The sequence below is a fragment of the Lactuca saligna genome, chromosome 2, assembly GCF_052625555.1.
Source record: "Lactuca saligna cultivar CGN05327 chromosome 2, ASM5262555v1, whole genome shotgun sequence".
NCBI lineage: Eukaryota > Viridiplantae > Streptophyta > Magnoliopsida > Asterales > Asteraceae > Lactuca > Lactuca saligna.
In genome coordinates this window covers 159,940,495-159,964,682 of record NC_136418.1, presented here as the reverse complement: position 1 = coordinate 159,964,682, position 24,188 = coordinate 159,940,495, and the positions used below count along the sequence as shown (strand labels likewise).

General features: G+C 29.8%; 2 protein-coding genes across 4 annotated transcripts; both read right to left on the bottom strand.

Moving 5' to 3' along the window:
* Positions 1–5,245: 5,245 nt before the first annotated feature.
* RRP41L (3'-5'-exoribonuclease family protein) lies at positions 5,246–7,465 on the bottom strand. Its single transcript, XM_078981200.1, has 7 exons — positions 7,214–7,465; positions 6,576–6,654; positions 6,258–6,360; positions 6,040–6,163; positions 5,865–5,953; positions 5,632–5,781; positions 5,246–5,527 (listed from the first exon to the last, which is right to left on the bottom strand). The coding sequence occupies exons 1-7, from the start codon at positions 7,350–7,352 to the stop codon at positions 5,432–5,434; spliced, it is 780 nt and encodes a 259-aa protein (XP_078837326.1). The 5' UTR covers positions 7,353–7,465; the 3' UTR covers positions 5,246–5,431.
* Positions 7,466–14,295: 6,830 nt separating this feature from the next.
* Positions 14,296–18,919, bottom strand: NCRK (Protein kinase superfamily protein). 3 transcript variants are annotated; one of them, XM_078981197.1, is made up of 10 exons: positions 18,549–18,919; positions 18,379–18,451; positions 16,964–17,047; positions 16,739–16,855; positions 16,533–16,640; positions 15,926–16,452; positions 15,559–15,861; positions 15,252–15,488; positions 14,876–15,103; positions 14,296–14,803 (listed from the first exon to the last, which is right to left on the bottom strand). In XM_078981197.1, the coding sequence occupies exons 3-10, from the start codon at positions 17,031–17,033 to the stop codon at positions 14,585–14,587; spliced, it is 1,809 nt and encodes a 602-aa protein (XP_078837323.1). In that variant the 5' UTR covers positions 17,034–17,047; positions 18,379–18,451; positions 18,549–18,919; the 3' UTR covers positions 14,296–14,584. The 3 variants fall into 3 exon arrangements, with proteins under 3 accessions (XP_078837323.1, XP_078837325.1, XP_078837324.1); XM_078981199.1 differs by lacking the exons at positions 18,379–18,451; positions 18,549–18,919 and adding an exon at positions 17,682–17,805; XM_078981198.1 differs by lacking the exons at positions 18,379–18,451; positions 18,549–18,919 and adding an exon at positions 17,565–17,733.
* Between the last annotated feature and the right edge of the window lie 5,269 nt (positions 18,920–24,188).

Sequence of the window (24,188 nt, the reverse complement as noted above, 5' to 3'; positions counted from 1 at the left end):
AGACAATTTACATTTTAAAGAGACTTACATGAATATTATGTATAATATTGCATATCCATGATTTTTTTATTAAATATTACTTTGAAGAAACACAAAAATAGAAACACACACACACACACATATATATATATATATATAATATTTAATTAAATATTATCTATATCACTTTCCATAATATATGATTAATAATATGAATCTAATCTAATTTACATTAAAGTTTCAACCACAACATACAATGATTGTTTAAAAAGAATAATTAAACCAAGAAAAATATAAAAATGAATTAGTATATAACAAACATACAAATTAGAAACCTTAACATAATAACATGGATCAAAAAATGGTCCAAAGCCATCAAACCAACACAAAACATTTAAAATTGTTTTCTTTGTGAATTTTTATGTGATTTGTATTTGTGTGTGTACTCAAATAGAATGATATTTTTATAGTAGACTATCCATTAATTGCTAATTAAACGTATTATATAAGTTATAAAATCTTTCATGATATGTGATTAATTACTTTGAATGTGAAAATGTGTGGGGGTTTCAAATGCATGAGGTGCTTGGAAATTTGTGTGGGGGTTTCAAATGCATGAGGTGATAGGAAAAATGTCCCCTTTATAAGTATAGTATGATGATATAGATTATAAAAAATATCTTTAGGAAATATTTTCGTTATAATGAGATTAGAATTTAGTTTTTGCATTTAGCACTATAATTTATCACTTTTAACTATTCACAAAATGTTCTTTGGGTTTTTAAATGAAACTGAAATTTATATTTAAGTTAACATTGTAATGTTACATTTAAATTAACAATTTAAGTATTTTATCCAAACTGTTCAAAAGCTATAGCTTTAAAGTGATAATGGTTTACATATAACAATATATTAAATCTAATAAATTAAGTATAGTATGTTAAAAGTTAAAGACATAACTTTATAAGTAGATATAAAGATATTATTTTAATATTAAAATTTAGTTTATTTATGATTACACTTTATTTTTTATATTTATTAACCTTATTAACAAACTTATAATCATTATTAGAAAGACACTACAATTTATCATTTTTAACTATTTACAAAATATTATTTGGCTTATTTAAGTTGACTTATAATGTTATATTTAAATTAACAATTTAAGTATTTTATACAAATTGCTCAAAAGTTATAGCTTTAAAATGATAAAGGTTTACATACAACATCATATTAAAACTAATAGGTTAAGTATAATATGTTAAAGAGTAAAAATATAACATTGTAAGTAGAAGTAAATATATTCTTTTAGTATTGAAATTTAGTTTATATATAATTATACTTTAGGTTTGATATTTATTTAACCTTATTAACCAACTTATAATCATTATTAGAAAGAAAATGAAAAGTAATGAGAGTTTCAAATGAATGTGGTGAAAGGAAAAATGCTTCATGTATAAGTATAGTGAACGAATTCCCGCGTGTTACGCAGTGTGCAAATATATTGTTTAAAATCTTGATTTTTATAACGGGTGTTTAGTTGTTAGAAGTTACTATGACCAAGTAAATAAAACTCATCCACGTCCGGATTAAAACACAAGACCTTCAATCTAAAAGAAAAACCTCTACTAAGTGTGTTAGTCTCACATGGGCGTTTAATTAAATATACATTTCAGTTTTTTATATTTAAAAAAAATACATAATTTTTAACTACTAGAAAAATAGTCTTATGATATTTTTATTTATGGTTGTGATTTAAAACCATTTTTATTTTAACCAATAAGTTATATATATATATATATATATATATATATATATATATATATATATATATATATATATATATATATTAGGTTGAAAAATGAAGAGTTGGTTTGAAATTACACTAATAGTTGATTTTAATGTGTTAAATAAACCAAATTAAGGAGGTTAAAGTGAATGATTTAATTAAGTTAAAAAAAACTGAGTATGTTTGGTTAATTACTTGAAAGATCAAGAGTTTGTGTAACTTTCAAATGAATATTTTGCATTAATATGACATTTATTATAAAATAAAAACCAAGATTAGTGAATAACTAAAAAAATACACATTTTAACAATCTTGGCATTGATATTTCTTATTTGATGTTTGTTTTATAGTTTCAATATTTATTATCATTTATATTATTAATTATTAAGAATTTTTGTAGGTTTAAGTTGTGGAGCTAACCTGTTCGAGCTATGTGTTTCTTTATAAAAGTCCAATTATTATTTTATAGCAATTAAGGTGTTTGACTCCTTACTCTGTTAATGTTGATTTAAGAAAATCACTGCATTGATCATTTTCAAGAATATGAAACATGTGAATGGATAACAACAATAAAATTAAAAACCAAGATATATAACTTGTACAACAAACCTATAACAATTAACAACGGTAAATGGTAAACGGTAAAGTTGTCGGCATCATCTTTAAAAACATCAATGCATCATCTCATTAAAAACTACAAATTTCCTCATAAAGCGATGAACTCATTAGCTCATTAAAGTAAATTTCTACATCTTAATATGAACTTCAATACAAAAACTTGCATATTGTTCAAAATGTGAGGTAATCTTCAACTTAAATATTCATTAAATCTCAGAGTGTTTGTAAATAAGTTCAACAAATTATGCATATCATATTTCAAGCTGAGTTAGAATCATAAAACTTGAGGTTAAATCTTCACCCTTGATTGCTCCATTCACCAATTCAATTTTACCCCCAACAATATAAACTTGTAAGAAATGGATAGTGTAAAGTATTGCCTTTCAAAAAATAATTGCTCGTACCTATATGCTCAATAAAATATTGCATGTGTCAATTTTTAAAATAGATGTTAGAAAGTTCTCAAACCTAAGAGCTACTTTTATTCACGATTAAAAACACAATATGTGAACAAACCAACAAAAAAAAAACCAATTGTTTTGATTAAAAACACAAAATACATATCTTGCTTATTATAGATTATTGAACTTCAATATTATATTAACAACATAAGACTTTCATTTACACTAAAACAGAGTACAAAGGATCACTAATTAGACAAAAGAAGTATTTTATTTTCGTTTAGGATATTTGTTTTAATAGAAGTAAGTATTTATAGGCTAAATACATTTGTGTGAAGGGAATTTCAAAAGTCAAATTAAATCCTATTAAGTTGAATAGTCTTCGAAGTTTCAAATGAATGAGATTCATTACTTTGAAGGTGAAAGGGTATGAGGGTTTCAAACGTATGAGGTGTTGGCAAATTTTTATGGTGGTTTCAAATGCATGAGATTTAAGGAAAAATGTTATCTTTATAAGTATGTATGATATAGATATAGATATAGATATAGATAGATTTTAATCATGTGTAACTCGCGGATACAATTATTAAAACGATTGAAATTATGCAGTTATAATAGATATATATATATATTATTATATAATTCAAAATAATCAATATATTATATCAATTTAGTATATAAATTATTATATCAAATTTAACAGCAACGTTATTGTTATATATATATATATATATATATATATATATATATATATATATATATATATATATATATATATATATATATATATATATAGGAAAAGTGAATATACCCTTAAGGGTATATAAGCTTAGGTACCCAAACTCATAATAATACGTCGTTTTGTTTGATATATTCATTATAATATTGTTAAACTTCAATCCTTAACTTGATTTATATTCAATATTTTTAAATTTTCACTATCATCTTCCTTTTACATCACATGTTTTTGTCGAACACTTAGTAGGCTATATATATTATTGTTGAAAATGACAATTATGTAAGAGGAAGATAAATATGAAATTTATAAAATCTTTGAAGTAATTCAATATATATATATATATATATATATATATATATATATATATATATATATATATATATATATATATATATATATATTTGTAAAAACTTCTACTATATCGGTATTTCTGCGCAACGAGCGGACATTCGCCTAGTAAAATATAAAAGTTAAAAGGTTTTATCTTTCCTAAACATGTGTTTTTCTTCTTTTTAATTTCTTTTCTTTTAACTTCTTACGTATTATTTTCTCTCTCTTTTACCGGGTATTTTGATTAAAGAGTACCAATTGTCTGAATTTCTTTCATATGAATGTTCTTTAAAGAGTTTACCCCACTAATGAATGTAATTATGTTATTTTGACATTAACTTCTATTTTTTATTAGTTTATTTTTTTAATAAGTACGTCATTTGTACATGTGGAAACATGGCCCTTACTTTCATGCCCTCTTATCTCTTATCCCGTGAAGTGCAAGTTAAGAAAAGTTGACTTTCAAACAACAAGAATAAACAACCCAATGAAATAATGAAACTGTTTTACAAAAAAATAATAATGTAATTTCCAACTGTACCACAAATATGATACACACAGACGGCACGTATCAATTAAATATTGGCCGGCAGTGCTTTGCTTTTATTTATTTCTTAAAAATATAAGAAACTAAAAAGTTTTGTCTATATACAAGAGCACAAGACGTAAGCACCGTTGAAGAAAAATGTCCATACGTCATTTACATCAAATAGAAAAACGCACAAATTATAATGTGTTATATGTATGATAATTGCAACTCCACTTGCAAGTTGATAGAATAACTTTGACACCCACTTTTTTGTTAAGCTTGTGGTTTTGAATATGGTTGAAAGGTATAGAACCTATGTGCAACATTTATATACAAATGTGAGAAAATCCTAGATACATGGGACACATGAGGATACAATGCCATAATTGGATAATGGGGACACGGATAGGTTATAAGTTAGGATGTTTATGCCAATAGAAGTTCAAATTCTAACAAAATGGTAACTCTAAAATGATGATAAGAGAAGAGGATCTCTTAAAAGATAGTGGGATGATAGTGTTAGGCTAGACATGTATAAGCTTACTATTTCCAAGATCTACCACTCAAAGATTCCTAAGAAACAGTAAGTCCACTCAAGTAACAACAAATGTTGACCCGGTTGAACGTATCAACCCACAACAACAAAGTCAATGCAGAGGTAAACCTATCGTGGTTCAAAAAGTCCTTTTAATTTGACTTTTTTTTTAATGAAAAGCCCCATTCAAATCTTCATAACCCAGTCAAGGTGGGCTAAAGAAGTTTCCATATTTAGAAAGAATCAAATACACATAAATATTTCTTACAACCAATAACAATCTCACACCTCCAAAAACAGGAATTAAAAAAAAGACATTCAAAACTAAAGAAGCAAAATTTTCGCCAACAACAGAAGTCCATGTTTTTTTTTTGTTTTTCACAGGTTCAAAATTTGGACATGGTAAAAAAAAAAAAAAAAAAAAAAACAAGATATTCAAAACTAAAGTACCTATTATGTATCTTTAATTGAGAAAAATGGAATCCAAACATACATGTTATGTTTTGAGCAGCTACTCTTGTGAGGTGGAGGTGGATGCCGATTCTTTCAAACATGATCTCATGATTTTCCCAAGCTTGGAACACGCATCAAGACATAGTTCCATTGCCTGTTATTTTACATATATATCATATTTAACAAAATTTTATCAGTTAAATGATATACGTAACACTTTAAAACATTAATTACAAAAATCCCATTTTGATGACATACCTCATGAATCTTTGGGGAAGACCATTCTCCAGTTATTGTCAACTGAGTTACCTCATTACGTGAGGGTAAACAAGTAATCATAAGACTACCATCTTGATAACTTTCTTCCTCTGAAACAGGGTCAATCACAAGATTCTTCCCCAAGCAAGACTTTTAAAAAAAAAAAAAAAAAGTGTGAAAAAGCTTACACAATCAATCAAAGAATAACATTGATGTGCATACTGTATACATACCACAGAAACTGCAGCAACGAGATCAAACATCATAATCCCTGCATCTGCTAAAGCAAGACTGGCACATGAGATTACTACAGGAAGATCACCTGCAATTATGATTATATAAACAAATTTTTAAAAAGAGATGAAAAATTAGAAACATATGTTTTGAATAAAAGAGTTAAGAACTTACAGCCACCAGACTCCAATACTAACGCAAAAACATCAACAGTGGTTTTGGGAAATGTATCAAGCATTATGGCACCCTCTAAAGACTTGTGCAATTGTGATGAAATCTCTTTGTTGTCTGATGATGCCTACCATGTATAAAACATTGACTACAAATAAAAGATATGACAAATGAAATATTTTACTCTAATTATTATTACTATTATAATTCCATAAACATACCTGTCCTCGAACTGGAGTGGCAAAAGTTGTATAAGTAACATTACAGTTTAGGCGACCAGTATCACTGTACATCATTGCTTTCTTACTTTCCCTGGGCCCAAATCTGAAATAAAATTATAATGGAAAACTATTGATCTGAAACAAGAGCGTTCATTTGTAAAAAAGATATAGGAGCTGCATAAATCAGTTTCAATTTCTCAAGGATGTGTGTCGGCTTGTATGAATACAAATGCTTAACAGGTACTATGACTTGAAAGAATCAACAGAATATATAAACATGTATCAGTAAAATATGTATTATATAATAGGTGAACTTACATGGACACGATGACCTTAGTATTACCAAACTCTGCATAAGCAGATCCTGATGCTGAATTTACAGCTCCTGTTCGTAAAACTGAAAAGCAGATAATGCAGCACAAAGGTTATTGCATAATCCACTATGTAAAACCCTAAAAAGTTGTAAGTTATGAGCAAAAAGAACAGAACTAGGAAAAAATCAAGTCACTTGGAAATATATCACGGCATAAGCTAAAACATGAAGGAACCTCAAATGCATATGATATTTTCATGTTTAGGCCAAAATAATTGTTCATGTGTCTAAATTAGGGCGTTAGAAATTGATTCTTATAGAAGATGTGCAGGCTTTATATAGAAAAAACTCACACAAGTACGTTATCTGGCTCTAAATGCTGAAGATAAACGTACAGACAAGAAATCATCTTGAAAACCCGATAAAATTAGGGTTTTATTCTTCTTATATTGTTTCTCCCACTCTTCATTGAGTGTAGGGGGCAGGAAATACAGCATGATTAATCAAAAGGTAATAGAAAATCTAGCTACAGAACATTATACAACAAAATATCATACTAATTTTCATATCAAAACATCAATAAACAAACGAGTTGGGAAGGTGATTATGGAGAGGAAGAGCGATATAAGATACTAGTACATACATGCAGGTCTGCACTGGTGAAAATCGCGACCGTCGGGGCGTACCCAATCAACATCGGTGAAAATGGGAGGTCTCTTCTTCTTAAAGGTTGTCGGGGACGGTGAGTACGTCGCCGGAGCTGCTCCTCCTTTGGCGGCCATGAATCGTGTGTCAGACTGGGACCCTTCCGCTTTCTCTCTTGTCTCCTCTCTCCGTCGACTTCAGGGACGAACTCTGATGGTTTTATGTAACCCCTCCGTGGTTTGAGTTTGAGCCTTGAGGAGTTGAGGTGTTGTATACTTGTAAATGGGCCTATTTTCAGTCCATAGATTGGCCCCAGCATCGTTCTGAAAATCCAGATCAATAGTTACACGATTATATCCCAAAAATGTAAATAATGATGATCTATTGGAAATATTGGATTTTTCTTTAATAACTTTTAGGACATGTATTGTTACAAAAGACACAATAGAGCATGCATTTAATTGGATTAAAAATGTAAATGGTTTCAAAGGAACAATTAATAAATATCCTAATAATTTTTTTCCACACAAAAGATCGAGTGAAGTAGGATATACATTCCATCTCGATCTCTTGTTTGCCTAGGATATGTGTGTTGCATCCTCGCAAAATAATATTAAAAACATGTAGTCTTTTTGTGTCTTGCTCAGTATAACAATCAGAGATGATGTTTATTCATTTATAACTTTTGAAATCAATAGGCTATTTTCTAAAATAATCTTTTTTCATCATATACTTTGACATATCTAGTTAATTATGTTTCTTTAAGCAACATTTTTAGGCTGGAGGGAGTGGCTCGCTACCCTCCCTTGCTAAGCCCTCGCCAAAAGCTCGCTACCGCACCTTGACCATGCGTTAAGCACCTGCGCTAAGATGGGCTCGTGGGTTGCTTGGCGAGAAGAAAGAGTATGACTGGTAGTCCCAACTGACTATATCAGCTTCATGCGCTTTTAATTTCAGCTTAACAACTTGTATCATTTTATAGTTTATTTTATATAAATAGTTAAATAAAAAAATAAGAAAAAAATGATTTACCTTTTAAACACATCCCCATTTCATATCATCATATTAAGCTTAGGTGTCCATAAATCTATGACGTATCAATGTTTTAGCAAATACTACCACTCATTCCGATCTTAGTTTCTAATATGCCATCTATCATTAAAATCCTCCAACAAATATGTCATTGTCATGCCTTTTGTCATTTCTTTCATAATCAATTTATCTTGTACGTTCATTTCGAGAATATTTATGTTTTATTTTCATAAGAGTAAATTAAATGAATGGTCTTGTAGGATAATTTTCATGTTTGGTCTTTAACTTATTTTATTAATTCGGAAGGTCCCTACAGTTTGTTTTTATTGTGCTTGGTCTCTGTCTTACCTAAAAATATTATTTTGCTCTTGATTTTTTAATTTATTTAAATAAACACACACCCAATCTCATTTCCACCTCACACTACTCTACCTTACATAAACTCTATAAAATGCTTGCTAAATAATACGTTTGAGTAACATATACTATATAAATGTGAATGTATGGATCATCTGTAGAATATTTATGTTTTATTTTCATAACTAATGTTGCAAAATGCTTGCTAAATAATACGGTTGAGTAACATACTATAAAATTTTGAACAATGGTCGTATGTTTACTTGAAAGTTGGATGTTTACTTTAAATAGATAAAAATTCATAAGTGGTGTATGAGATTAAACATGACTATCACGTTTTTTGCTCTAAAGACATTTTATTTTACATCATTCATGTTGCTTGTAAGATTGGATGCACCCATCATGTTTACCTTCTTTTACAAATGTGGATATCTAGTTTAACCAAACATACCATTTTAAAGATTTAAAGTCTTTTCTCATTTTTTTTTTTTTTTTTGGATAAACTTGTTTTAAGTTATCCAACCAAGAGTTCAAGACCATTCTCCGGTGGTGAGGGTTTATTTATTTATTTATTTTATTGCGGTTAGCTTATATTTCAGAAAAAAAACATTATATTTTTATTTTTTTATGTAAAAAAATTGATTTATAAGTTAACATTTTGAAAAGTTACCCACATTAATAATTCAACGAGTTTATGGATTTTTTAAATTCTTCTAAATATATTATTTATTAATTATAAAAATAAAATAAAATAAAAAACTTATTCCTTGCATGATTTTTTATGCACCTTTTACATTTCCAGCTAGTCTATCATTTATTTTTATCAAATGTGGTTTTTTATTAGCTATCAAATATCTCTTTAATTAGTCCGCCAAAAATAACATATACCTATTTTATGATTCTATTGCTCTAGTTATATTAATAAAAAAAATTCATGTGTAACAAAGTATTGCCAAAATTGGCAATACTATTCTCTTTCGTTTTTAAAGATAAGTTAGGATGAAACATAGCAAAAATAATTTTGATTTTTATCGTTTCCCAACTTTTCAAAGTTTTCATCTTACATACATACATATGTATGTATATACTATATAACATCAATACATCATTTTCTTTTGATCGTGGTCTAGCCTTAGGATTGCCAAAAAAAAAAAAAAAAAAAAAAAAAAAAAAAAAAAAAAAGTTGATCAATAGAAAAATGTGTCTTGAAAACCAACCAGTATCAATAGTCTTAACTACAAACCAACGATTTAAATTCGTTTTTTTTTTTATTATTATTATTTTATGTTCATCAATACAAGAAAGCATGGCAATCTTTCAACAATTCAATTGGTCAAACCTCCATCTACCGACTACCATTCAAATACAGTAGCTACCATTAATGAAATCTTTAGTAGCACCAGCATTGAACTATTTCCATTCAAATTTATTCAAATACAATAAAATCCAAAGTCAAATTTGTAAATAAGCTATTTAAATTTCTGAAAACCTGAGTGACTAGTATACATTTTCAGTGGTATTCTGACATCCAAACTTATTTATTATATTATAATATAATGAACAAAGTTGTGGGGCATATACAAAACACTCAATTCACGTGAATTCGAAAATACATTAATAGCACAACACAAGACCCTAGCAATGATCGAATCTAACTCGGTCTTCACAGAAGAGTTTTTTGTGTTAATAGTTACTTGAATAAAAAAGTATGAGTAACACTGGTGGATTGTAAAACTTTTCGAAAGAAAATTGCAAGTAAAGTTGTGACACTCATTGTTTTTTTGTCTTTTGATGTACAACACTCTCTCTTTTAAACATACATGTGCCCTCTGTGGAGATGATAATTCATAATAGCTATTAAATCATAATTTTGAAATCATTATTTGTCTTAAGTTATTTATTATCCTTATTTTTCGTTTTCGTTTTTTTATCTTTTTATTTCCAACCCTTAAAACCGTTTTAACCTGTATTAATTGATTTTTTTTTTAATTTTATAGTTTTAACATGTAATCCATGTATAGTTTTGTTTTTTAATAAGTTGTTAGTCTCTGATTAATATCTGGACCATATTTTATAGACCAATAAAAAAAAAAACTTAAGTTTGCACTAATATTACCAATTATCTTTTAAGGTAATGTGAGAGTATATATTTTTATTAATAGACCAATAAAAGAAACTTAAGTTTGCACTAATATTAAAGATTATCTTTAGTAAGGTAATGTGAATTTCTGTAAATTTCTTAGTGCATTTAGTCTAAAAAGATAAATAATATTTATACTGGAAACATTTTTATCCATATAAATATCATTATTTATTCACAGCATAGCTTAACAATACAAAATCCAAAAACCAGAATTGTTCTGGTCTTATCCTTGAGTTTAAGAGGATCATCTTTAGGTTTTACGTTGAAAAAAAAAATGTATCACCCCTAGACATTTTTTCTGGCTCGACCACTCATAAGTAATCAGACAATCAATTACTTATAACTTTATTTATTAGTTGTTATGTCTTGATCAATGTCAAACAAATTGCTTTAACTTATATGATCGATATGATCAACATATATAAATTTCGGGTGAAACAAGTATTATATCAAACCATATGACATACACTACAAATACAAGTATAGTCATTGTTAAAACTCCAAAAATAAATAAATAAATAAAGAGTATTAATTAAAAATAGGCAAATTTATGTACGGTGCGCATAAATAAAAGTTTATTAATTAAAATTATGACAAATATATTATATATAATACAGTAATATAATTAAATTATTGATATGTATATTGGATTAAAAAATAATTATATCATTTTTATTAATTTAGAGTTGATAATTTTACAATAATTTGTTATTGCACATTCTAATTATCTTAAATACTACTATATGTTCAAATTGATATGTATTAGAATCATATTAATAGTCATTACCAGAAAGTTAATGAAAAAAAATAATAATAATAATAATTTTCTTTTATTTATAGCAATATGTAACTATTAATAACTAATCCTTTTAGATTGATATTTTTCAATTTAGATTACATGTGAATTTGACATCTCGATTTAGTTTCGATATTTAATATTGTATTTAAAATTTTATTATTTTTAAATAATTAAGATACTTCTTTTATTTTTTGAAAAAAAATATATATATTATTATAAATAATAGTTTTTTCTATTATTTTGATAGTTAAATTTAATTTTTGTATTTAAAAATTAACCAATATAATAATTATAGTAATAAATCAATTAATCATTAATTGTTAAAAAGTCTTTTGAATTGTAGTAGTAAAATGAAGAGTCGTGAAATTTCAAATGTATAAGGTTCAAGAAAAAATCATTATAATTAATATAAATTTCAAAGAATCAATTAATTATCATTAATTAAAAACTATTTTGAGGTTTTAGTGGTAAAGTAAAGAGTCATAAAAGTTTCAAGAAAAAAATGCATCATTTATACCCCGAAAATCTCTATTGAGAATCTTGAGAAATTAAGAAGGAAATTTTTGTCGCGAGGTGGGACAGATAAATCCAAAATCCATTTGGTCGCTTGAGAAAAAGTCATTGCTTCTAAGAGAGACGGTGGTTTTCAAGTTGGCTCCCTTAAAGCCTAAAATCTCGCTTTGCTAACTAAATGGTGGTGGCATTTTAGATCGGAAAAGAACTCGCAATATGGGGTTGTGGTTTACAACATTCATAATCTTAAAGAGAAACCGTCGACTACATTGCCAAGAAAACGCTTCCCAAAGTGTGGTGTGATATCTCCAAAGCAATGAAAAGCCTTGACTACCTAAATATTAGTCCAAATGTAATTTTTTTTTTTGTTTCAGGTACTGATGACGATATTTTATTTTATAATGATGCGTGGCTAGGACTTAACAAGTTGCAAGATCGATTTCCTCTCCTAGTTGAAAGTTTCACAAATGCATGTTGCTTATGGAAGTGGAAAAGCTCCCTCGGGAGCTCTGAATCCATTTTCTAAATTAAATGTCTTGGAGTCTTTACTCGGCTCCTTCAATTTGGTGCCATCCCACACTGGTTTTCGTTTTAACGTAGTCACCGATCAACGATTTTCAGTTGACATCGTGTGAAAGTTTATAAATTCCAAGATCTGCTCATACACTAGGCCTACGATCTCTTATAAAAAAGAATCCCATTAAAGGTGTGATGCTTTGTTTGGATGGCTATGTTAGGAATAATCCATATGGCTAAAACCCTTGTTCATAAACATCTAATCTCCTTTATGTGCACTTTGTGGTGAGCTTAATGACACAATGGATCATACTCTCATTAGATGTAGCCCTGTTAAGTCAGTCAGGGGGTGGGTTCTTAAATGTTGTGATATCCTTGATCAACAATTTTATGGTGTGATTGATTGCATTGGCTTCGCAACATCTTGGGGTAACTGCCGTAAAAAATGCAAGATTACCATTTTCAATATTTTACAGGTTACTCTAGATCATCTAGAAAGCGGAAAATAATAAGTTCTCCAACAAAATGTGCTCATCCCCATCTTGGATTGTTGAGTATATTATTTCCTTGTATTTTGTTTCGTGCAAGTTTTGAAGTAATATAGGGGTTGGAAGCCGATCATCTAGAAAGCGGGAAATAATACAGATTTTTGTTTGAAAGAAATGATGGTTACGACGTTGATATAGATGGTTGGTGCTGACATTTAGTAGTTGGTGATGGTGGTAGAGTTTGAATTTGACTCTCCTAAATGAGTGAACTAGTGATATTATGATTGTATTATTGTGAATTTTGTGTACTAAACTATGAATGAACTGTGTTAAATTTTGTATTTTGTATAATTTTTGTGTTAAAATATGAATCGATATATGAATGAAAATATTCGACTGCAAAAATTACAATTTTACCATTTTCGTACCAAAAATACAAAAGAAATCCGGATTTTAACATGTTTAATAAGTATTGTGTACATATTTAATTATAAAAAGGGTTCTTACCGTTTTTAATCTTTTGTGGTTCTCATTTGAACCACTCCAAAAACACAAAAAAAAAAATCTATATAATGAAAATGTTTTAAAATTATTCCAACTTTTTAATAGTTTTTAATTAGGAGTTTATAAAAAAAATTAATACAACGTTTTAAACTAGTATTTAATGAAAGTATTTTAAAATGTTATAAAAAGTATTAAATTGTCATACAAAATCTGTAAAACACTTTAAAAATGTTGTAAAAGAAAGTTTAGAAATAAATGTATGAAATTTATAAAAAAAATTGTTTGAAAATGTAAAAAAAAAACAATTTAAAAACTTGTAAGAAAAATTAAAATATTTATAAAATACTTGGTTTAAAAGCACTTGTATTAAAATTATATGAAAGTAAAAAAAAAAAAAAAAAAAAAAAAAAAAAAAAAAAGTTATAAGCAAAGCTTAAAACATTGTATTAGAAAAACTTATAAGAAAAAAAATATCATAAAAATATTGTAAGAAATTATAAAAAAATCTTAAGAAATTTGTAAAAAAAAAAAAATTCACATTTAAACAACTTTTTTTTATACACATTCGACCATTTAACTTGTTAAATGTGTTGCCATTTAACAAGTTAAATGGTCAAATGTATACAAAAAAGATGAAATTACCTAAACTTGAATAAGACGAAAAGATAATTACTCTAGCAAATCATTTTCCCTTTTGTAGTGCAAATATATCTTACTAGAATGATAACTAAGAAAAGTATAATATCATATATATCTATGAATGTTAACCAACCATATTGTAATGTTATAACTATAAGGTGACATAAAATACATGTGTACAAACACTACTACACTAATCATACATGATCTCTACACATTCTCTGCAAAACGGCACTAGAAAAATGAAATGAATGGTGAATGTTCCTTTTTAAAATATGAAACACATAAAAGAGAAAAGGAAAGAGAGATTTAAACTCTGGGTTTCAAGATTTGGTTATAAACCAAATATTGAAATAAATTATGAAAATTGATTACAAGTTATGAAGCAGATGAAATATTGGACACACAAAAGGATTCAAAGCGTGGTTCAGTTAAATCAACAGTGACTTCATCATCTCCACCATGTGAACCGGGACCTGTAACTGTAACTGGTTCTTCATTTTCATGAGGGGTATGCACAAGCAATGAAGATTCAGACGAAAATGATATACTGGATGACAGTTGTTGAAGCTCGCGTTCCATTCTAATGGTATAATCCTATTTAAGAAATTAAGATTTGTTTCAGAACACAGAAAAAACGACTTAACAGAGACAAAGTCAAAGTCAAACCTGATAGCGGTCAACGGAAAAATTCCTCCTTTTAGATTTTTCTGGAGCAATAGTTAGAAGTATCTGAACAACTTCACTCATTGTTGGGCGAGCATCAGGATCCAACAACAAACACTCTTTTGCTAAATAAGCCATCACTTGCATCTCTTCTTCTTCAAACTTCCCTTTCAGACGTGGGTCCGGCAGTTCCTTACTCACTCTCCTGCTATCTTGTAAAAGTGGTGTCGCCTGAAAATTATCATTACATTTTTGATCCTTTTTTTTTTTTTTTTGCAAATTTGGTCCCCAATAATTCTTATTATTGCAATCTTCGTCCTTATTTAGTAAAAGAAAAATATAAGATGAAGAAAAAGAGTAAAAAACAATAACGACTAACCCAAATCACAAGGCTCTCTTCCCCTTTGTCTTGTGACTTGTATATTGGATGCCGACCACTAATAAGTTCAAGAAGCACAACACCAAAACTAAAAACATCTGACATCAGCGATGCCCTTCCAACAATCGCATATTCAGGGGCAAAATAGCCAAATGTCCCCTGCATTCTAGCAGGTGAGCTAGAACAGCTTGGAACACCATCACTCACCAAACTCTTAGCCATTCCCAGATCAGTAATCTACCAACAAAAACAAAATCATCACACAATTCAAATCAAAACTTATTAATATTCACAAATATGATATTACCTTTGCTCTCCAGTTCTCATCCAAGAGAATATTAGTGGATTTAACATCTCTATGCAGGATTCTTGGTGCTGCTGCTTCATGAAGATACTCCAACCCTCTAGCAGCTCCAATGGCTACTGCTATGCGGGCCCCCCAGTCTAGACATTTTTCTGAAACCCCATCTAGACACTCTCTCAGGTTGCCATTTGTCATGTATTCAAACACCAAAAGCATCTCAGGCTGTTTTGTGTGGTATTGGTATTCCAAACAGTACCCAAGTAATGGCACCACATGACAGTGATGTAGTCTTGACAGCAGTTCAATCTGAACATAAATTTTTAATATCATAAAACCAAATATGTATATTTAAATAATTATTAATTATTACCTCTGTTAAAAATGTTACTTCAGCATCTAGACCTCCTCCTTGAGACTTAAGACGTTTGACTGCAACAAGTTTACCATCTTTGAGTTGACCATAGTAAACATGGCTACTTACCCCAACCCCGATTAAATTAGTTTCAGAGAATCGATTGGTTGCAGTTTCTAATTCAGAATATGGAAAGCTTGTGATTGTTCCTTGAACAGTTCTTGTTTGTTTTCTAAACAAGAATGAAGCCTTGTGTATAAACCCTGTGACTGGATTTTTAGGAGAATGGATGTATATTTTGGAGTTTTGGAGTGAAGATGTTTTGTAGCTGATTAAGTTTGTACTACTGTTGTAACTTGTGTCTTTATCTGATGATGATGATAAAGGAGGTTGTTTTTTAGGGCATGTATGCCTTCGATATATGTAGAGGCACATTACTGAAGTGAAAATTGCAAGAGCTGTGATCACCATGCATAGTGATAAGATGATTAATACAGCTTTGCTGGAAAATTGCTTCTTTAAAGATTGTGCCTCAATCAAAGATCCTGTGAACAACAACATGATATGTGTAAGGTTTTTGTATTTAGTAATTCTAGGAATAATGGAATATAAAGATTTAATTTACCAGAATTGCAGTTGCAGGACATGAAGCAATTACTTTCATGACTTGTAGCCACTTCAGGGAGTTTATCACTGGGACATATGCATTTCCATTTGTTTTGACTTGTATTTTCTGTGTTTTTTAACATTTTGTTTGTAAATGTATATATATGTGTTTAACTATTAACTATTAAATATATATATACTTTAATCTAAATAGTCAAATGATACCAGAGATGCAGTTACAGGAAGAAGAGCAGTTTGGTGGAATGATAACATGATGGTTTAGTTCATTTGCATAGCATGTACATGTCCACTTGTTTATATCCGGGGTCTCTGCAACTTCATCTGTTCAAATAAAAGCAATGATTTAAGCTAATTTCATAATTAGATAAAATGATGATCAAGAGTTAATTTAGAATAATAAGTTATAACAATGCTAGAGTTGATATTAACCACATATGATGTGTTGAATCAAGATCAAGGTGATAAAGCAAGCCAAAGCAACTTCCAGTTGGAGCTTCATCTATTTGGATGAATCTGAAGACATCAAGACTAATCATGAGTAACAGAAACAAACATAGAAATTATAAAAGCAAATAAACTGATAAAAGACTGTGTAGAACATAGAAAAAAAAAGAGATCAACTAATTTAAGAAACAATGGACATGCTAAAAAAAGTAAAGAGTAGCCATAACCAAATAACCAAACACAAGGTTAGACCAACAACCTCTTTTACTTAAAATTTCTCATTAACAATGTGTTAGGTGAAATAGTAACATATATAATGAAAAGAAGCTCTTTATCACTGAAGAAAATAAATAATGGGTTATATTATAGCTCAATTACAATGCTAAAAAGGGAAAGTTTGTAGTTTGGGACTTTATACAAGGACACCTACCTTAATTAGAAGCTTAAATTAAATGAAGACATGGACATGCCAGATTAACAAGATGAGTATTATGACTAATATTGCTACAATATTATAAAGTAGTAAATCAATAGCATTAAGGAGGAAGAGAAGCTAAACAAAATGCAGTCAATATATTATACTTACAAAAATACTTCATTGTTTCTGCATATATGTTTGCTAATATGCTATTATTTCCAAGTGGGATGCAGATGAAGGATATAAAAAGGAGTTGAAAGCTGATTAGCAGAAAGAAGCATATACCAGAGAGCATTGATCAAAGACCGACAATTAATCTCAGGCAATATCCATATCACATATTAAAACAAAAATGTCAAATTTGGTTGAAATGGACATATATTAGTGAGTTGATGAGAGATTTGTATTAAAAATAGAAAGATTAAATATAAATCACTCTCACCCACTTATATCAGGCTACGAGAGTCGCCTCTTAGCTAATTGGAAAGTGACTCCTCAACCAATTTCAAACGAATACATATTTAATATTCCACCCCCACACAATTATCGAACTTATTTAATTGATCAGTAGTGCTTGATGCCATCATTTTGCTTACTTTTAGAGTTTTGAAACAGGAATGATTTCATTTCGAACAGTTTTATAACGGATAAAACAAAATATCCGATTATCCTTGCCTTCAAAGAAAAGAAGGTTGTTTGTATCTAATTCTTGAGCAATGCTTGAAAAAGCTTAAAGTATTGTAAATCCGACCCCACATATATCGTGTCGGCTGCCCGGACATGAATATACAGTCCATTTTTATCATCATGAACCCTAACTTGTACTTTGTGCTTGTAATTGTTGTATATCTCGTTGAAACATCTTTTTCGTTTCAAATCAACAAGTATTAAGTAACAAGAAGCTTGAATTCAGCGTAGATTTTTCAACAAGAGTATCGTTGAAACATAAGATCAGGTAAAATGGCGTATCGTAAATTCGTACCTAATAATAACGAGAAAGAGATTGAGAAATATGTACGCGCTTCCACCAACGACACTCTGCTTTACTCCGACACCTGTCCAATAAACAGAGTACCTAGGTGTGAAAATCTTCAGGAATTAAATTTTGACAATTACATGTGGTTTAGATGAATTGAGCTAGATTGAACTCACAAATGAAGAGAATGCAAGCTGTAAATCTGCTAACGAGCTGAAATTAGTCTCGAAAAATTTCGTAACAACGCCAGAAAATTGTTGAATTGAGACTCAAAAACCGGTTCTCGTGTAACGATCAATCGAACTCCCGAAGCTACAAACAGCAGCTTACTTCAGAGTGGGAAAAAAAAAGCTTGAAAAAGTATCTAATGGCGGAGAGCTACAGTGATCGACGTTGGTGATACTCGACTGTTTTCGTGTAGAGAGAGATGCAACGGTCTGCTGTTGTGTGAGCTCCGAACACGCAGTTCGAGAAGTTGCAGAGGAGGAGGATGAGAGAAGGTGGTGGTGGTGGAGCTTTTGGAGTTCAGACTATCTTCTAGTTCTCGTCATTTTTTACACATCATCGGCCATGGTCCCTACTCTCCACATGCCTTTATTGCTTTTGTGAATTACGCATTTAATTCCTTGTCAAATGTAAATCACACAGATTTAGTCCTTAGAAAGTAATTGTATCAATTTGGAGCCCCTCACTCGTTGTGAATGCATGAAAGAAAGATTTTTATGGTATTTCTCTTTCTTGTTTTCATTAAAAGATTAAATTTTATTTTATTTTTTGAAATAGACATATTCACACATTCATTAAATTTATTTTTAAACTTATATTTATTTACTCATCCACCAACTAAATCTATTTTTAAATTTATATATTTTAAAGACACTTTTACAAAACATTTAATATTATCTGTTAGTACATATTTTATATCATTAGTTTGTTTCTTATTTACTTTTATTTATTTCTTAAAATTGATTAATTATTAGCTTTCTAAACTTGCATTATTTATAAAATATATTTTATATTTAAGAAATATATGATAAACTCATTATTATTATGAGTATATTATTGATTTCATTTCATAAAAGTGTACTTTAAATTTGCACTATTTGTACTATGGACAAATGGAGCCATCTTATTTTAGGAGAAAAACTCTAAAAATAAGCAACTGACTTTAAATTATTAAATCTTAAATGATTATATATAATAAAAGTCTCAAGTATTTATTTTCTTATCTAAAATCTAGTCATTGTTTTATATACCTAAATGGTGTTAGACTTCCAAAATATATTAAATAACAAATGTTGAAAACGAGTGGCATAATTCATTTTCTCTAACAACTGGCAAACTATAACTTTTGAAGTATAAAATAAAATAAAAGTCTAAAAAAAGTCATTCACCATAAAAGTTTCCTTGTTCTATAATTGTTTAGGGACACATTTTTATCGTTTGTGTGGCAACTTAAAGTCTTAAACTAATGTATAGAGTTTAATTTAAAAGCTAAAACTGTCATTTTGTATTCATAAGGGCTAAGTTTTGTAAATTGTCCAAATAGGTTTTGATGAAATCCTTGTTGGATCTTGGGGCAGTCAAACGTAAATCCTTACAGTGCATCCCCAATACAGGAGAACGGACCACTTCAAAAACAGAGCTTAAAATCCTTCCCTCTTAAAATTTAGCCCTTCGCTTTTTCAGGTTTTGTCTTTAAACTACCCTCGTATTCTTTTTTCGCTTTCTTGGAAAGTGAGAATCCGTCTTGGTTATTTAATTTTAATAATTAAATAATAATTATTTTAATATGTAGGGAATGACAAGTAAACCCATAATAGTTTAGTACTTTACTATGTTTGTACATTTATTTGTAGTTTCAGTTTAATTTGTTAAAATACAATTGTTTATGTTAATATCAGTGTCGGTCTCGGCGGCCGATTAATCGTTTGACGGTTTCAAACAGATTACGATTAGTATGTTTGGCGGAAATTAGTTAAACTCGGGCTTGACGGTCTTTGGTGGTCATAGGCGGAAAATATATTAAAAAATTTTCAAATATTACACCAAAATTTTAAAATTTTAAATTTTGAAGCTTTCAAATTTTAAAATATTATATTAAAATATTTAAAATTTTAAATTTTCATATACTTAATTTTTTAGGAAGTATTAATTTTGTAAATAATTTTATTAATAATTTAGGGTCTCCGATTAATCATCGCCGAGTTTGATTAATCGCTTATCGTCAGTCGATCGTCGAGCTACCGTCGAACGATTTTTACAATATTGGTTAATATAGTGATACACTTTAATTTTTTTAAGTATAAATTGTTATATAAAACTAAAAAAATATTATGTACAAATTATTTCTTTTAATTTTTTTTGACAAGACTTTTTAATATAGTTTTCAATAACTACATTCATGGTTTTTGAGATTATTATTATTATTAACTCTATTCTGTTAAATACTTCTAAGTTCTAAATTAACATATTATCCTAACTTTTCTTTTTCTTTCTATCGGTATTAAAATTCTGATTGTGTATTAAATATGTTCTTTATCCAAGACGGAGATTATTGAGTTTTTTACTAAAAATTGAATAATGTTTTATCTAATATTGGTATATGGAAGAAAGTTTGGGCGATTTCTAAACTTATAAAAAAAGACCAACACTTTGGTTTCAAAACATCACAATCAATATACTTGAATTTGTTTGATTACCTTTTTTTTTTTTGTTTATTTCTCATGTTTTAGAATGTATAACATTGTTATTCAAAACTGCGAAAATAATTTAAAGGGAAGCTTAAAAGATTAATCTGAACAATTGTAACAATTTATTATATAGTTTATCTTTCTTTTTAATCTCATTTTCCCAACAAAGTTCGTAACTGGATTTAATTAAGTTATGTAATATAAATCATTAACCAGTTCATTTGATTCGTTTAAATCATGTAATTCACTAACATAAATAATGTGATAGACATTACTTTTCGAAGCGGAGGCAACAATAACGATAACAAAAGGAACAAACATGAAGATGGATGATGATATTTTCGTTTATGTTTTTAATTAATCTACTTAAAAATAAGATGTTTTGACTTGTATGCTATTCAATTTAAAGCATTTCAAATGGAAACTTTTTTATAACGAGCTTTTATTATTAACAACTTATTACCATTGAAAGTAAAGCTTATTTGTTTTTTTAAATTGATCACTCAATATAATATAGGGAAAATGACTTATATGGGTAACTATGTTTTAAAATCGTTCAAAAAATACCATTCAAGTTTGGTGTGTCTAAAAAACACTATCCAAGTAAAGCATTTGTACAAAAAACACCAACAAAGTACATTCTTTGTTCAAATTTGACCTTTGGTAACCGGCAATTACCGATAAAAAATAAGTAAAGAAAAAAAAAGCAATAGGAAAATGACTCAAAGAGGTAACTATGTTTCAAAATCGTTCAAAAAACATCATCCAAGTAAAATTTTGGTACAAAAAACACCAACAAACTATATGTTTTGTTCAAATATTACCCACCGGTAATTGGTTCTTACATGTTAAATAATAACTTGGCTTAACTATTATGACATGGCATAATAAAAAATAAAAAAAAAACAATAAATGATATATTCCTCCTTTAAAAACCGATTTAGGGTTTCTTCATGAACGAATGACTTCTTCTTCTCCTATGATTGCTCTTTTTCTTCTAAAGTGATGATCTCGAACTCAAGTCTAAAACCTTAACTCTTAACTTAAGGCAAAAAGGGCTCCTTTACCCGGCCTCAATGGGTCTCCCTCCCCTTAAGGCCTAAATCCATAAAAAGCCCAAAAAAGCATCCAAGCCCAACTACAAGACATCTAAGGCCTAATATGGCCCAAGAACCCCCAACATGGCCTTAAGCCCAAAAAATGACATGTTACAATCAGGTGGGCCTAAGGCCTAAATTAAACAAGTATGTGCATAGTCCCATTATATGTTGAAGCCTCTACGATCCGGATGTCGAGCCAGTACGCCCGACGTACTCATAGTGTACGCCCAACGTACTCGACTAGGGTCAAGAACCGCCAATCTTCCGAAGGCCATAACTTCTTCATTCATAGTGTACGCCCAACGTACTCAGCAGGAGTTTCCTCCTCGGTATGAGTGCCAGTGTTAGAGGTTCTTTCATCGCTTTGCTCTTGAATCTCTTCAAGATCAATTTGCCTCCCACTGTCCTCTTGGCTTATCAATTCCCTTTCTGGGAAACCCCTCTTCTAGCAACGAAGACAACATTGTCACTTGGTCTATAGAAAAGATAACCAAAAGACTTGCGTGGATAGCCGATGAAATAACATTTCTCACTACGAGGTTCGAGCTTGTCGTGAGTCTCTCGTCTTACGAAAGCCTCGCAACCCCAAACCTTGATATGTGCCAACGAGGGAGCTTTCCCTGTCCACATCTCGTGAGGTGTTTTGGCAACCTTCTATTGGATTAATGTCTAAGTCCATAACTATATTTGGTATAATAGAGAAAAAAATAGATCCAAGGTTTATAGGGTTTCATGTACACCATAGGAGTGTTAGAATGCTCAAAACCCTACACCTTCTTGGTGGGAACTAAGTTAAGGATATGGGCGGCAATCTCTAAGGCATCCCCCCAAAAAGTTATTGGTAACGAAGCCCGACTCATCATAGAACCAACCATGTCCAACAAGGTCCGATTACGTCTCTCAGCCACACCATTCAATTGTGGCGTTCACAGAGGCGTCAATTGTGAAACAATTCTGCATTCTTTTAGATAATCATGATACTCAAGACTTAGGTACTCTCCTCCTCGGTCTGACCGAAGCATCTTGATTTTCCTACCCAGCTGATTCTCCACTTCATTCTTAAACCCTTTGAACTTTTCAAAGGTTTCTGACTTTTGCTTGATTAAGTAGATATATCCATATTTGCTATAATCATCCGTAAAAGTCACGTAGAAGTGGCAAGCATCCCTTGTGGTGGATCTAAAGGTCCCACACACATCAGTGTGTATTAGATCCAATAGACCCTCACCCCTATCACAAGTGCCAGTGAAGGGTGACTTGGTCATCTTCCCAAGTAAACAAGATTCACACATGTCATCGTCCCTAAGGTCGAATGAATCCAACATTCCATCCTTTTGGAGTTGGGCTATGCATTTCTTGTTGACATGGCTAAGGCGACAATGCCACAAGCATGCTTTATCTAGACTAGTAGACAAATCAATATGCAACACATCATTTCCTAAATTATCAACAACCATCACAGATTCATAAATCCCATTACAAGGTAATGCATTGAAATAAAATATACCATTCAAATAAACATTGATAGAACCATTACTATTATCAAACGAGTATCTGATACCTTATCTAAACAATCCATGAAATGAAATGATGTTTCTTGCCATATCTGGAGAATAGCAACAATTATTTAAATATAATCCTAACCCATTACTCAACACTAAAGAATAAACTCTGACTCTGGTCATAGGTGACGATCTTCTGTTTGCCATAATCAAGTTCATCTTCCCATGTTCCATTTCCCTACTTCTTCTTAGGCCCTGCAAATCAGAACAAATGTGGAAACCACACCCTGTATCAAGAAAATGATGAGTTGTTAGATTTAGTAGAATACATACCTGCAAATGTGGGCTTTATCTTCCCATCCTTTATGTCTTGCAGATACTTGGCACAACTTCGTTTCCAGTGGCCCTTCTCATGACAGTAGTAGCACTCTGCTTCTTTGGGGGTAAGAAGAGGGTTTGACTGAACCACCTTTGGTTCCACTAGAGGAGGAACCATCATGGCGCTTACCCTTGTGGTGGCT

Bases quoted from the DNA above. Each gene is read 5' to 3' on its own strand.
- RRP41L (XM_078981200.1), bottom strand. From the start codon at position 7,352: ATGGCCGCCAAAGGAGGAGCAGCTCCGGCGACGTACTCACCGTCCCCG. The intron at 6,655-7,213 runs GTATGTACTAGT...TCTGCTTTTCAG, and splicing joins TCACCAGTGCAGACCTGCAT to TTTTACGAACAGGAGCTGTA. The intron at 5,782-5,864 runs GTATGTATACAG...TTTTTTTAAAAG, and splicing joins TCGTTGCTGCAGTTTCTGTG to TCTTGCTTGGGGAAGAATCT.
- NCRK (XM_078981197.1), bottom strand. From the start codon at position 17,033: ATGAAGCTCCAACTGGAAGTTGCTTTGGCTTGCTTTATCACCTTGATC. The intron at 16,453-16,532 runs GTAAATTAAATC...TGTTGTTCACAG, and splicing joins GTCCTGCAACTGCAATTCTG to GATCTTTGATTGAGGCACAA. The intron at 15,489-15,558 runs GTAATATCATAT...TTTTGTTGGTAG, and splicing joins ATGAGAACTGGAGAGCAAAG to ATTACTGATCTGGGAATGGC.